Below are 16236 nucleotides of genomic sequence, written 5' to 3'. Positions count from 1 at the left end.
GTATACAGGCGCTGACTCCAAGATGGCGTAAGGCAGTTGAGAGGGATGGAAATTATGTGGAGAAATGAAAATATTGTTCCTAAAGGATGTATCTACACACTGTAAAATTTTCAAACATGTAGAATAAAAGATGGATTTTAAAAAAAATAGTGTGCATTTCTTTTGGAGTGACCCTCGTACAGCTTTACAAGCAGAGCGCGATCCTGCTTTGAGACAGTCATGGCGAAAGTCGCGGACGCGAAAGGATGAAAAGCCGCGTACCTGGCATGTTTATACCAACTTCAATGGGTCGTTAACATGACAGGTGTTTTGATTTAAGTATTCTGACTCATACAGCGCCATCCATTGATCAATTTTCACAAACAAATGGCTCTGAGCACTATGGGACTTAACTTCTGAGATCACCAGTCGCCTAGAACTAAGAACTACTTAAACTTAACTAAAATAAGGACATCACACACGTCCATGCCCGAGACAGGATTGGAACCTGCAACCGTAGCGGTCGTGCGGTTCCAGACTGTAGTGCCTAGAACCGCTCGGCCACTTCGGCCGGCGATCAATTTTCACACTATTTTTTATTTTCTGCCATACGTTTTCCCCTTTCTCCGATAATATTCCGTTGCAATTTGACGTCTTTCTGACCAGTGGTGTTATTTCTATATTGTTTTGAAAGTTGAACTTTAATTACTATCACCCTGTATATAACTCCTCTTTATGATGAGCAGTCATAAAATTTTAACCATCATCTTAAAAAAAATAAAGTACATAATTCATTTTTTGTTTATTTGGAGGTGCATATGTGCAGTCCTGGTATACATTTAAATCTTCGCACCTCAGCTGGCCCGTCACTTCACCAGGGAGAAACTATACACACTCACGCTACAAGGGTACGACGGACCGGCATATTCTGCGGAAGAAAAAGCGGAACTGATGGCCCTCACAGTTGCAGCGTCATTCACACCGAACCTGGATCCCTCAGATCCAGCGTTCACACTTGAGACCGACCAGGCGGTTACACGCATCTTGGCCCAACCATCGCGCAACGACATCCGACAGGCTAGCACAGCTGAAGTCAAATGGACCGCCATGCATACTACAGCTAGGAAGGCCCCTGGTCACGATGGCATTCAAAACCGTGTCCTTCAGGAGTTCACGGATAAAGCAGTAGAATACTTTACACACATCACGATTGCCATCCTTAAACACCAACACTTCCCCGCCTTTTGGAAGACGGCCAAGGTCCTGATGTTCAGGAAGCCGGGGAAAGACCACTCCCTCCCACAAAATTACCGACCCATCAGCCTGCTGAGTGCGCTCAGCAAGATCGTTGAGAAGGTGAATTAAAACGACTCACTACGTACTGCGTTACAAACGATACCCTGAGGCTGGAGCAATTCGGATACAACACAAACAAAGCCACTGAGGCAGTGTTCCTGGACATCGAAAAGGCCTTCGACCGTCTGTGGCACAACGGCCTCATACGCAAACTCAGCGAAGCAGGGTTCCCTGATGGGCTCATACATCTCATACACTCATATCTCACGGACAGGAGTACACGACATGGTGTACAGGCTGTAGTACCCCAAGGAAGCATCATAGGGCCCATACTGTTTAACTTCTACATTAATGACCTTACAGCTACACGCAACACGATGGTAGCAATCTACGCGGATGATACTGCCATCCTCGCGCGAGATTGGAAACAGTCTAACATTAACTCATGACTACAAACTGCACTCAGAGCGGCAGTGCCTTGGTTGGTGAAATGGCGTGTTAGAGTAAACGTCGACAAGTGCGAAGCCGTTCTGTTCGCTAGAAGACCGAAACTAATGCTCAAACATCAACACTGCAACCCAATAACACTGCATGCACGCCCAATACGTTTCCGTGAGAGGGTAGGATACCTTGGTGTCTGGCTGGTCCAGAAACTACTCAGGGGGGGACCACATTCCACACGCGACCAAAAAAGCAAAGGCGAGGCTCAAACAACTCGATCCTACGCTTAACAGGCGTAGCACACTGAACAGGAGGGTGTCCAGGTCATGTACACCACACTTATTAGACCTCTGATGACGTATGCTGCTCCAGGCTGGGGATAAACTACGCCCACACGCCTGCGCCGTCTGCAACTCATACAGAACAAAGTACTCAGAATCATAAGCAATGCTCCGCATTACACACGCACCGCGGATCTTCACTGGGAATATCGGCTAGATACCCTCTTGCAGGTACAAAAACACGAGACACTCGCGTAACCCGTTTATTCTTTCTCTGGGGAACTATGACCACAACCATAGATGGAAACATAATAGACCAAAACCACTATTAGCAAGGGACTAAACATCTATGATTCATAGCACGCTAACACAACAGTACTGGCGAGCCGCTGCAACACAGCTACTACTGCCAACCCCAGATGCTCGACCCGCCGAAAAACAGGCAATCGTAGGGAAGCCTTACTGTACACAACACGCAAACCAGCCCCCCCCCCCTACACTGTGAGCTGATCTATGGCTGATCGCCCACTAATGTATGACGACTTAGGACTGTTACAGGGACGCAGCCGCTGCAGCAGGCTCAGGAGAATTCACAGGAGCCCAGCTGCAGCGCCCGGACTGACCCATCTACAACGAGCACCCGCAGTGACAAAGGTAACGATGCACGATACCTCGCACTAACGTAACCTCACCTTGCATGCACTGTCGCAGCTATCAAGCCGCTACTGCCTTACTACCCGTCCTACTGCCGCAGAGGTTTTCTTTCCCTTGGCGCTTGCCTTGGCACTTTTTTCCCCTCTGCCCTTACAAACCGCTACCCTCCGATCGCTTTCGTCCATTTTCTGTCTCCTGATGGACCATGTCAATGAGTAATCCTACCCAGACGCATGGACAACATCACAGCCCGCATCCTATGACTCCTGATTCGAAAACTAATATGTTATACGGAGGTGACAGTAGAACTTTTGGTTTGGTCACCACGTCGGTGTGGGCGTGGAGGGGCCCCATCCTACAGAAAAAAATCCTCAGCATAGTAGCACGCCGCTAAAAGAGTCAAAACGAAACAGCGCAGGCCATTGATAAAGCGGAGCGTCCTGTGGCAATTTGTTTTCCACGTCTGAAGTGGAACAACGCTACAATGATCAATGAGGAGGTGGTGGAAATGCACTGTGGATTTCAGTAACACAGTTAGTTTCCGATTGAGTGGTTGTGCCTACGTAATGTGAACAGCCACGTCGTCAAAATTCTGCGCCAGATGCTTGATGGAATCAACATGGTTATGGCAGGGGTAGCTTGCGCCAGCCAGTACTCTTACATAATTGTCGAGATGTTACAACTGTCGATGTCCTCCAGCTGTTGAGGACTCCAAACTATAGAGATCTCAGAACTGACAAGGTCTCAGAACCAATAAGATATAAAAACCTACGAGATATAAGAACCGTCGAGATAACAGTAACATCGCGATATCAAAACTGGTGAGATCTCCATAAACTACCGTATACTCAGAAAGCTACAACTGCCATTTGTTAACTTGTGTACATTTAATGTTGTGTCCGAGTGACGCATTGAAAATATAGAACCGCGAATGTGGTTAAGGTCAGCTCTATACGTGGCTCTGGTAGGGACGTTACAAACACGTTCAAGTGAGTGAGCGTTTTCTGGGACAGACAGACAGGTACAGATTTTATTGACAGGACAACAACGGACAAATTAGTCTGTGGCGAACTTCTTGGCCCAGGCAGTATAGCGGCGCACGAGGGAGCGACGCACAGTGGGCCTGGCGGCGGCGAGCGCGGCCCGCAGGTCCTGCAGCGACAGCGGCGGCTGCAGCCGGTCAGCGGGCAGCGCGGCCACCGCGTCAACGCCCCTGTCTCGCACGAGCTGCCGCAGGGCCGCCATGGCCGCGCAGCGGCACGCTGCAGCCACATCCGCGCCCGAGAACCCCTGCGTACGCGACGCCACCTCCGCCGCCGCGTTCACACCTTCCTCAGTCGCCACACCGCGCAGGCACACCTCCGCCAGCCGCCTCCGGGACGCCTCGTCCGGCAGTGGCACGTGCACCCTCCGCTCGAACCTGTCGAAGGCGCGTTTACACTCACTCAAAAGACATCTTTTCATATACGGGATGGTCCATCTGAAGTTTCGAATGAGATTACCTCGAAAACTATATATCGAGTAAAAAATGAGGGCAAGACAAGTTCGTAAGCTCAAAGGAGGACGTCAAATGATACTACAAGTGACCCCCAGCCCCCGCCCCCTTGGGTTGGGTGGGGGTCAACTTTTAAATTTTAAATGGAAACCCCCATTTTTTGTTGCAGATTCGGATTCTCCATAAAAAAGTAATCAAGTTTTGTCTGAAACATTTTTTTTGAACAATTGACAGGTGGTGCTGAAATGGAGAAAAATTAAAATTGGGGAAGAACTCCGATTTACTGGGTGATCAAAAAGTCAGTATAAATTTGAAAACTGAATAAATCACGGAATAATATAGATAGAGACGTACAAATTGACACACATGCTTGGAATGACATGGGGTTTTATTAGAGCCAAAAAAAATACAAACGTTCAAAAAATGTCCGACAGATGGCGCTTCATCTGATCAGAATAGCAATAATTAGCATAACAAAGTAAGACAAAGCAAAGATGATGTTCTTTACAGGAAATGCTCAATACGTCCACCATCGTTCCTCGACAATAGCTGTTGTGAACAGCATTGTAAAGCATGTCCGGAGTTAATGGTGAGGCATTGGCGTCAGATGTTGTCTTTCAGAGATGTCGGTCGATCACGATACACTTGCGACTTCAGGTAACCCCAAAGCCAATAATCGCACTGACTGAGGTCTGGGGACCTGGAAAGCCAAGCATGACGAAAGTGGCGGCTAAGCACACGATCATCACCAAAAGACGCGCGCAAGAGATCTTTCACGCGTCTATCAATATGGGGTGGAGCGCCATCCTGGATAAATATCGTACGTTCCAGCAGGTGTTTATCAGCCAGGCTGGGGATCATGTGTGTCAATTTTTACCTCTCTATCTACATTATTCCGTGGTTTATTAAGTTTTCAAATTTCAACTGACTTATTGATCACCCGGTATTTAGAATGATCCGAGAAGGACGTATCAAATCGATAGAAAATGTGCACCAATTCTTTCACCACGCAAAATTAAGCTACTTTTTTACAAAATGTATCCTACCCGCCACAACTTTTGATGGAGGGGGGCGCAATGGTATTAAAATCTCGTTAGGGAACTCTTCACAATTGCATTACTCACCCGACTGTGTCGCTACCGTGGCCAAAGTACGAACTACGGCTCAGTATACAGGTCGGTGCAATGCGACCAGACGTCACATCATTTTCAGATTGTGAACCTGGAACATCAACTGACGAAAGTAAATTATTCTTTAGCAAAATATGGCTCACTATCCTCCTACAGAGATTGTTGATACAATTGTATGCGGATCGTTTCCCAAACAGACGACGTCCAAGCGAAAACATCATTCGAAATTGCACTCGAGCTCGAAATGGATACATGGACTGTCCACCTCGTCATCGCGAATACAATGAAAATGACGCTCGTACCCTTACCGTTTTTGCCTGTGTTCAACTGGATCCCGAAATGAGTTGTCGTGCGATCCAGAGACAAAATGGAATAACAAAATCAACTGTTTTGAGGATTTTGAAGGCAGATAAATATCATGCGTGTCATATCACACTGACTCAGGCATTAACGCCGAAAGATATGCAAATACGTGTGCATTTCTGCCAATGGGCCTAGGAAATGATAAGAGGTGACAATGATTTTTTCAGATACGTTATGTTCACCGATGAAGCCACATTCAAAAACAATGGCAAATTAAATGGTTATGATTGTCATTATTGGTCCCCTATCAATCCCCGCTGGCACAGACCCGTTGACAATCAACACGAATGGTCGTTAATGGTCTGGTGTGGAGTTTTAAACGGTTACTTGATAGGACCGTATTTTTTTGACCAAAATGTTTACAACTTTTCCACGATGATTTGTTGGAGCTAATGGAAGATGTTGATTCACTGAAAGAGTGTAATAGCAAGAATGACCTGGAAGTCTTGCTCAGTTCTTTCAGTTTGACATCTGTCATTGATTTTCCTACTCGGGTAGTAAAGGACAGCAGCACATTGATAGATAACACTTTTATATACCAAGTTAAGTTTAAAAACATAAATTCTTGTCCTGTTGAGAATGGCCTTTCTGGTCACGGTGCTCAGCTAGTTACAGTATATGACATAGCTCCACTCAGTAATTCAAAACTACCCTCCAAAGTTGGGTGTTCAATTAATGATTCAACAATTAGAAATTTCAGGGAAAATCTTCAGCAGTCAGACTGGGATGAAGTGTACAAGGAACTCGATGCTAATTTAAAATATAACTTATTTCTTCCTACACTTGTAAGAGAATTTGAAAACTGTTTCCACAAGAAAGTAGTTAAATCTAATTATAAGAAACCATGCAAAAAACCTTGGCTTACTAAAGGAATATAAATATCTTGTAACCACAAAAGGGAACTGTATCTAACAACAAGAAAGAGTAATGACCCAGAAACAGTCAAATATTATAAAAACTACTGTGTTACATTAAGAAAGGTTATTAAAAAGTCCAAAAGCATGTGCATCATGTCTGAGATTAATACCTCTGATAACAAAATCAAAACAATTTCGAATATTATTACAAGAGAGACAGGGCAACCAAGAGTACAGCATTACCATCAAAGCGAATGGTAACTTGACAAACAACAAGCCAGAAGTCGAAAACATTTTCAATAATCATTTTTTAAGTGTTGTAGAGAAAATAGGATCTAAATGTTCATTAGAAGAAGCAAGGCAGTTAATGGGAGAGGCCTCACCCACACAATTTGATACAACTGAAATTCCATCCACCTCTCCTTCTGAAATTAGGAAGATAATAAACTCTCTCAAGAATAAAAGCTCGCATGGAATTGATGGCATTTCCATCAGGATAATAAAAGCTTGTTCCCAAGAGATAAGTAGGATTCTTCGCCACATATATAATATCTCTCTGAAGCAGGGTCTTTTCCCAGATAGACGGAAGTATGCCATTGTTAAACCACTGCATAAAAAAGGGGATACGTCTGATGTCAACAACTTCCACCCAATCTCTCTTCTGACTGCCTTATCCAAAATTCTTGAAAAAGTAATGTATTGTACAGTAGCTTCACACCTTTGTAAAAATAAAGTTTTAACAAAATGTCAGTTTGTTTCCAGAAAGGTTTTTCACCACAAAATGCTATATATACTTTCACTAATGAAACATTAAATGCTCTGAGTAACCGGAAATCACCCATTGGGATCTTTTGTGATCTCTCAAAGGCTTTTGATTGTGTAAATCATGGAATACTTCTAGATACGCTCAAGTACTATGGTATGAATGGAACAGCGCTCAAATGGTTTAAATCAGACCTAACTGGAAGAGTGCAGAAAGTTGAAATAAGCAGTTCACATAATATGCAAAACACTGGTGATTTCTCAAACTGGGGAACAATCAAGAACGGGGTGCCACAAGGTTCAGTCTTGGGTCCTCTGCTGTTCTCAATATACCGGGTGATAAAAAAGTCAGTATAAATTTGAAAACTGAATAAATCACGGAATAATGTAGATAGAGAGGTACAAATTGACACACATGCTTGGAATGACATGGGGTTTTATTAGAACCGAAAAAATACAAATGTTCAAAAAATGTCTGACAGATGCCCTTCATCTGATCAGAATAGCAATAATTAGCATAACAAAGTAAGACAAAGCAAAGATGATGTTCTTTACAGGAAATGCTCAATATGTCCACCATCATTCCTCAACAATAACTGCAGTTGAGGACTAATGTTGTAAAGTGCACTGTAAAGCATGTCTGGAGTTATGGTGAGACATTGGCGTCGGATGTTGTCTTTCAGTATCCCCAGAGATGTCGGTCGATCACGATACACTTGCGACTTCAGGTAACCCCAAAGCCAATAATCGCACGGACTGAGATCTGGGGACCTGGAAGGCCAAGCGTGACGAAAGTGGAGGCTGAGCACACGATCATCACCAAATGACGCGCATCTGTCGGACATTTTGTGAACTTTGTTTTTTTTTGTTCTAATAAAACCCCATGTCATTCCAAGCATGTGTGTCAATTTTTACCTCTCTATCTACATTATTCTGTGGTTTATTAAGTTTTCAAATTTATACTGACTTTTTGATCATCCAGTATATTATATTCACAGAGATGCAAAGCTGGTACTTTTTGCCGATGAAACAAGTATAACTATCACACCAAACAGACAAAAATTAACTGATGAAATTGTAAACGGTGTTTTTCAGAAAATCATTAAGTGGTTCTCTGCAAATGGCCTCTCATTAAACTTTGACAAAACACAGAATATACAGTTCCACACAGTAAATGGAACGACAGCATTAATAAATATAGACTTCGATCGGAAATAGGTAGCTAAGGTAGAATATTCAAAATTTCTAGGTGTAAGCATTGATGAGGGTTGAACTGGAAAAACACACTGACGATCTGCTGAAACATTTGAGTTCAGCTACTTATGCTATTAAGGTCATTGCAAATTTTGGCGATATACATATCAGTAAATTAGCTTACCATGCCTATTTTTATTCTCTGCTTCCTTATTTCATTGCACAAAAGCGTGTAATCAGGATAATTGCTAAAGCTCATCCAAGATCACCCTGCAGACACTTATTTAAAGAGCTAGAGATCTTCACTGTAGCCTCACAATATACATATTCACTTACGAAATTTGTCATTAACAACCTGAACGAGTTCAAAAGCAATAGCAGTGTACATGGCTACAAACTAGGAGAAAGGATGATCTTCACTACTCAAGGTTAAATCTAACTTTGGCTCAGAAGGGGGTAAATTATGCTGCCACAAAAGTCTTTGGTCACTTACCTAATAGCATCAAAAGTCTGACAGATAGCCATATAGCATTTAAAAGGAAATTAAAAGAATTTCTTAATGGCAACTCCTTCTACTCATTAGATGAATTTTTGGATATAGTAAGTGGGTAATCCCCCCCCCCCCCCGCAAAAAAATTAAAAGTATTAAGTGTCATGTAATATTTTGTGTAATGTAATATCTTGTATAAACACCTTTCATTAACCTGACACGTTCCACATCATTATGGAGTGTCTTATTCATGATCTATGGAACAAGTACTAATCTAATCTAATCTGTTGATTTAGAAACTAGGCAACGAATGTGGTTCCAACAGGATGGAGCAGCTCCCCATTATGCTAAAAATGTGCGGATCGTTTTAAATTTACGGTACCCTGGTCGGTGGATAGGAGTGGCAGACCAATTCAGTGGCCTCCACGTTCACTAGACCTAACATCTTCTGATTTTTTCTTGCGGGGTTATTCAAAAAATATTGTTTATGAAAGACAGCCCACAACCCGGAACGATATGGAGCAACGCATTCGAAGAACGTGTGCATCCATACCACGGGATGTGCTGCTCAAAACTGTGTACAACTTTCGCAGACGATTGACTTTATGCATTGAAGCAAATGGGGATAATTTTGAAGAATTTCTTCGTGGCTAATTAAGCACCCCAAATTGTGAAGCTCACACTAATGAATCGCCCCAACATGTGAGAGGCAAGGGGACTCACATTAATGAAGCATCTCATTGGAATATCATTATACTACGTCCAAGTCGCTGTTCCTGGGTAACGCTAAAACTAGGATACAGTACATTTTGCACAAAATAGCTTAATTTGGTGTAACGAAAGAATTTGTGCAGATTTTTTATCGATTTGATGCGTCTTTCTCGGATAATAATCAGAGTTCTTCCCCAATTTTACTTTTTTCTTGATTTCAGCGCCATCTGTCAATGGTTTGAAAAAATTTTCAGACAAAACTTGATAACCTTTTTATGAAGAATCCGAATCTACAATAAAAAATGGGTGTTTCCATTTAAGATTTTAAAGCTGTCTCCCACCCCACCCGAGGGGTCGGGGGCTGGAGGTCATTTGTTGTATCATTTGATGACCCCCTTTGAGCTTTGAGCTTACAAACTTGTCTGACCCACTATTTTTACCTGATGTATAGTTTTCGAGATAATCTCATCCGAAATTTCAGATGGACCACCCTGTATATCTCCACAGTGCACCCAATCACAACGGCACTGATAAGTACATCAGACAAAAATTAATCTCCTCCCTGGAGACTGTGCAATACCGTCCATAGCCCTGGTCATGGACTCAATTCCGGGAGCAAAATAGTACACAAGTTTCTTCAGACGTATTATATCCAGCTGAAGCCACTTATTGACAGAGAGATTCTATGGAGCTACCAAACTGCAGCAATGTTGATTGCTACATTTTCTCCCCTGACACAAATAGTCTCGCATTCTCTGTGAGGTTAAGCTCGAGAGATTTAGTGGGCTAGTCAGGATGCGATAGGTGCTTGTGTGTTCATCAAGTCAGGAACATATGCATGCAGCTCTGTGGACACAGCTGTTATCTTGGAAGCCAGGAACGCCAACAGCATCCTCAGCATGATAAAAGGGCAATACTTGTTTATCTGGTTCATGTTTACTGTAACCTCGAGTAGGCCTAAGTCATGGTATGTAAGACAGGTCTTAAACATCACAGAACCACATCTGTTCTGAATTACATCGTGCATACACTACGAGTTAAACCCGTCATTGGTCCACAGGTGCACTCGAGACATTGCATCTCGTCTCGCTGCGCCAAGATACATATCCTCAGTGAGCTACTGTTCAGTTTCTTTGTTATTTGGTCCGTTGAAGATGTGCTGCTTTATGTGGCTCTGTCAGCAATGACCCAATGCGAGGTCCAAATATATGTTGTATGCAGTCTTTGCTCAGTTACCAGCATGGCTTGAAATCGATTGTCATTTACAAGGTGTAACACCTGCGAAGGTCCCTGTCGCTTGGGATCTCAGCTGCACACCATTCCCTGTAGACAACAAATCAAGCAGCTCCATTCATGGTGTGGTCACCGGTATGTCCAATGATAATGGCTCCTTTCTCCCATTCTGTCATGTCTCGACACAAACCATCTCAATGCGCTAATTCCATACAACCGACTGGTACGTGCACAACACTTCACATACGTTAGCAGTGGTGGGTCATATGACCAACTGCCCTATTTCTATTCCAGCCACAGAGCTCCAAAGCGACACTGTGCTCCTTTAAGGGGCTGATTAATATTCTGTCTGTAAAGCTTACAATTTGAACACCACTTTAATATTATTAATTTATTTGTGAACTTAGATGCACAAAAAAGCACCGTCCGAACAGTCCTTGGAGGCCCAACAGTACCGATCAGCCGCTGTGTCGTCCTCAGCCGTTTTTTTAGTATGAAGCAAAGGTGCTACCCCATTTCTTTGAGGTACTACTTTCATTAAATGAGTAAGAACGGCCCAGAATCTTTTAGAAAACGGAAGATGAAAAAAGTATTCAGAATGCGGTGGACGCGAACCTGCTACTATTCTCTTCCTATTTTTTAAATTTTTTTTATAGAAAACAAGAAACTCTTTTTGTTGGTATTAAAAAATGAGATTAAAATTTCTTTAGATATATTGAACAGGATAACTACAAACCAGACTGACATAAAATTAACATTGTAATAAGGAGTAAACTTTGGAAAGTTAAAAACACAGTACGTCAGAAACGAAAAACACAATGAAATTATGTTAAAAAGAAATACTTCAACTATGCTTCAAATTTCAATGAATATCTTTTACAAATTACAGCAAATCCTGGTTCTCATATAACATTTAAGAAAAGTTAAATTTCGGTAACAACCACTGCATTTTCATACCACAAATAATATTTCTCTATGGCTTGAAAGCTAGTAAACTGAACATGATACTAGTAGTACACAAAGAAAGAAACACACATCACAACAGAGAACCGTATTTCCAATCCCCTCTGCTGCTCTGTCATCCGGGTATATCTCATCGTAAGCATATCGTACCCACCGATTCTTGTCTTCCGTTCATTCTTTCTTCGCATCGATAATTTAGCTTCTCCTACCCTGGACGTTACATATATGTAGTGGCTCTTGAAACGCACCCCATAGGAACTTAAAAAAATACTGTCGGTATTTCGGATTGCTCGCGATCTGTAGATGTCGTTCCTGTAAAAAGGTCCAAAAGTCCATTACATTCTTTGGACTATCTCTGAACAAACAGAGCACGTCTGGCCTCGAAGCCACGTTACGGCGTTCGCTTTAGTACGTGGGTAGTACGTCTCGCCCGCGAAGACTATAATCCTTGGTTCAGTTTTGTGTTGTCCCATTTGAAGAAAGAAAGCGATCATTTGTGTCGCCAAACGCCACATTTTAGTCGAGGGTCCGTATATGAGATGGTGAATCTGTCATATGGATCGCATGGAGTCTGGATCTGGTGACTTTTTTACCATTAACTGTTAGATACCACATTGCACGTGCCTCTGTGTCTAAGGAAACATGGTGTGTCGACTGCCATACTACTTGCCAATTGATACGTGGATGCTTCCTGCCGGCCGGTGTGGCCGAGCGGTTCTAGGCGCGACCATTTTGATGCTTCCTCTCAGTAGGATAGCCGTGTCGTCCCGTCGTTAGTATCCGATAGATGTGATGCGCCGTTGCAGGTCTGGTTTCCAGCAGAGCCGTCTGAACGTAGCTGTACTCTATATAAAAAAAAAGTGCGTATATGCTGGAATGACTGGGATATGTGCTGGATCGCCACTGGTGCCATTCGTGAAACTGCTGCTAGTTCTTCTGTTAAGATTCCTGTCAGAGAAGTCTGATGCCGTCTCCACAGTTTTAACGTTGTGCTAATACATAGTGCCACCGTTCGATCACGAACATGTGCAAGACCAAGGCTACCCTTACTAAGAGGGAGGGTAAGGGCGTCGTATCTTACTTTAAACAGTATACCTGCTCTCACAAAGGAACCGAACGCCGTCAGTATTCGTTGTGCTGCCATCACCGACATTGGGAGTACTGGGGCACACTTGCATCTGGCATCCGAATATGATAATAATATTAATGTAAACTAAAATGAAACTATTATGTTATAAACGATGTATGTCTTTGGTAGGCTTTACAAAGCGGATCGCTGACTGTGCACGACCGCAGAGCCAAGGATACTGCTTCTAGTCTGAGATTGTAATGGTCGCGCGGTAGCGTTCTCGCTTCCCGCGCCCGGGGTCCCGGGTTCGATTCCCGGCGGGGTCAGGGATTTTCTCTGCCTCGTGATGACTGGGTGTTGTGTGATGTCCTTAGGTTAGTTAGGTTTAAGTAGTTCTAAGTTCTAGGGGACTGATGACCATATATGTTAAGTCCCATAGTGCTCAGAGCCATTTGAACCATTTTTTGAGATTGTAATGTTGGAGTTAGAGAGCGCTGGGCGCACAGTTGTAGGTAGGTAGCTGTCTGTGAATGAAAGAGGATGGTGTAGGCAGTTTTTATGGTGTGCTCTGTGAAGAAACCAAGTGTTAGATTAATGTAGGAATTATGAGAACATGGAAGCGGAAGTCTTCATGCAAGAAAGGTCAAGATGTTAAACAATTATGATTTTCGTTTTACCAGCGAGTTAGTGTAGATGAGTTGGCTGATAATTTGTAATTGTCGAGTAACCCCAAAATGTACGTAAACTGGTTTGATAAAAAGGGTAGTTAGATATTTCTCTTTTGAAATGTTTCTAAGATTTGTTAACTGAGCTATATGTAAATTGATGATTAGCATTTATGATGGTTTAGTGAGGTTAGATAATAGTTGCTGTATAAATCTCATTGTTCGCGAATCAGTTAATAAATATAATGTATTTTTCTGACTAATGTAACTTCAGTTGTCAGATGTTTTCGAAAAGCAAACTTAAATTGTAATATAATTTTGCTAAAAAAATCAGTGTTAGAAATTCACCACAATCAGTAACGCGTCCCTGTCCAGGTGATATGTGTTTCAAAGAAGTTGGATCTTCTTAAATGTTTTCGTTTATCAGCCTAAAGAATTTCATGTGCATTTCAAAGTATTATGGCCAGCACTGCACACTGCTGAGCCTGTAGCTAGCATATTTTATTTTTTTAATGAGAGACCAGAATATACCGCGTTCCACCGTTGCTACTTTAGAGGTAAGACAAATTAATTTATTTGCTATGTGCACAGAACTCAGCCTCGTGATGCCAATTGAAGAGCTACTCGACCGAATAGTAGCGGCTTCGGTCAAGACTACCATCATAACGACCGGGAGAGCGGTGTGCTGACCCCATGCCCCTCCTATCCGCATCGTCCACAGGGGATGACACGGCGGTCGGATGGTCCCGGTAGGCCACTCGTGGCCTGAAGACGGAGTGCTTTTTTTTTATGTGCACAGAGACCAAGGTTATCAGTTCTGAACAGGGCTAGAGGATTCAGTGCCTAAGGGGCTGAATGTATTTTGCAGTGACTGTATCTCTTTAATGATATTGGGAGCTGCATCGCCCAATCAGTTCGTATAAAGATTTGCTAACAATAACACAGAGTAATCACACCACTTCCAGTTACAACATGCCGCACGATAATTTGAGCTAGTATCCATTCTACAGTTCAGACATTCGTTCAACGTAATCAAAAGTTAATAACTTATAAAGAACATTACAATATGTGACCCGCTGGGTCATGTCTAATGCCCATGTGATGCTCCCTCTAACGCCCATCCGGACTGACTGTAGCAGTCTCCTATAGCTGTACGCTTCTGTGCGACATATGTCGTTAGTAAAAACAATACCTAGGCATTTCAAGACATTCATGAGCCGTAAGGGTGCTACACATTCTTCTGTTAGTCCAACACCGATATTCATCTCATCGCTACAGACTTGTCCATATTTATATGGTTGCCAGTGGCCGTTCCATACATGCGTATCCAGTCCAAAGCAACACCATATCGTTTTCATTCCTTGCTATTAGTACCACGTCATCCGCGTGTGACTTCCACGTAAATGTGTATTCTTGCCAAGTCAGTCCTGCCAAGCGATGTCGTAGGTCACAGAGTAAAGGGTCGAGAGCCAGTGCATACAATGTCGTTGATGAGGGACATCCTAGTCTGACCAGTCTCGCTTCGACGAGAGTTTTTGTCGTACGTCCACTGATGAGCACTTTGGAAGAGGAATTGCTGAGTAGCCGCATCACGACAGTGATAAATGGTCGTGGAAAACGCATTTGTGTCAGGACTTCTGCAAGATAATTATGGTTTACTCTATCAAAGGCTTGATCAAAGTCTATTGACGCTAGGGCTGCACGGAGGCAGCACGACTTTGTTAGGGCGATCAAATCGCGATATTCAACAAGCGCCGTCTGGATGTTGTTATCTCCGCCGAGCGAAGTTTGATCGAGTGAGAGCTCTTGAGGCAAAACTCTTCGGGGGCGTGCTGCTACGTGCTGCTACGTGCTGCTAATAATCTGGTGAATATTTTAAAGTCGCAGTTAAGGAGTGTCAGTGGTCGGTAGTCCCGTACCAGTTTACCACCCGAGGGTTTGTGTATTGAAATAATCAGTCCCTGCACAAAAGCCGGCGGTAAGGGCACCCCAGGAAACATTAATTCGCGGCAGATAGTAGTCCATCGCGGTGCTATCACCTACCTGAAGGTCCTGTAGAATTCCAAAGGGAGGCCATCTGGTCCCGGCGACTTGTTCACCGCTCCTCTACCAATAGCATCCATAATTTCCTCCTCTGTAATCTCCTCCATCAGTTGTGCTTCCGTCTCTAGTTCAATGGAGCCGAAAATAGTATGTGTAAGTTCGTTAATGGCCGCCATATCGGTACCCATTGCGGTGTAAAGTTGAATGTAATGTTCCGATGTTAGGTGTCTGCCATCATCCGTGTCCACGGCATGTACCAGGGCTGTTCGTCGTCTTTTGTTTTCGTTGATGATGTGATACATCGATGGGTGTTCTCCTGCAACCCGATCTAGTGTCCACGCCCTGATCACTGTACCTTTGAGGTGGCGTCGCATGATGGATTTAATTTTGGCCTTTGCTCGTTGTACCGCCTCTTGCGGCATCGGAGAAGGCATTTGTTTGGTGCATTCCCGTAGCACCGTGATCCAGAATTCCATCGTCTGACGTCGCCACACTGCCTGCTCACGACCATATGTCATCATTGCACGGCGCAGCGCCGGTTTGGCGCAACCCATCCACCAACTTAGAACCGTGGGATACGACTAAAGGCATCGCTCGCAAGATCTCAGAC

The 16236-nt window shown here is 43.4% G+C and overlaps 1 protein-coding gene across 1 annotated transcript in view; it reads right to left on the bottom strand.

Moving 5' to 3' along the window:
* Positions 1-3707: 3707 nt before the first annotated feature.
* Positions 3708-16236, bottom strand: part of LOC126485847 (katanin p60 ATPase-containing subunit A-like 1) — a 162288-nt gene continuing 149759 nt past the window's right edge. The window contains exon 7 of the mRNA XM_050108909.1: positions 3708-4071. Coding sequence (XP_049964866.1) covers positions 3708-4071 — 364 coding nt within the window. The remainder of the gene's footprint in view (positions 4072-16236) is intronic.

The sequence above is a fragment of the Schistocerca serialis genome, chromosome 1 (genome assembly GCF_023864345.2).
Source record: "Schistocerca serialis cubense isolate TAMUIC-IGC-003099 chromosome 1, iqSchSeri2.2, whole genome shotgun sequence".
NCBI classification, from domain to species: Eukaryota; Metazoa; Arthropoda; class Insecta; order Orthoptera; family Acrididae; genus Schistocerca; species Schistocerca serialis.
This window is presented reverse-complemented; position numbering and strand designations above follow the sequence as displayed.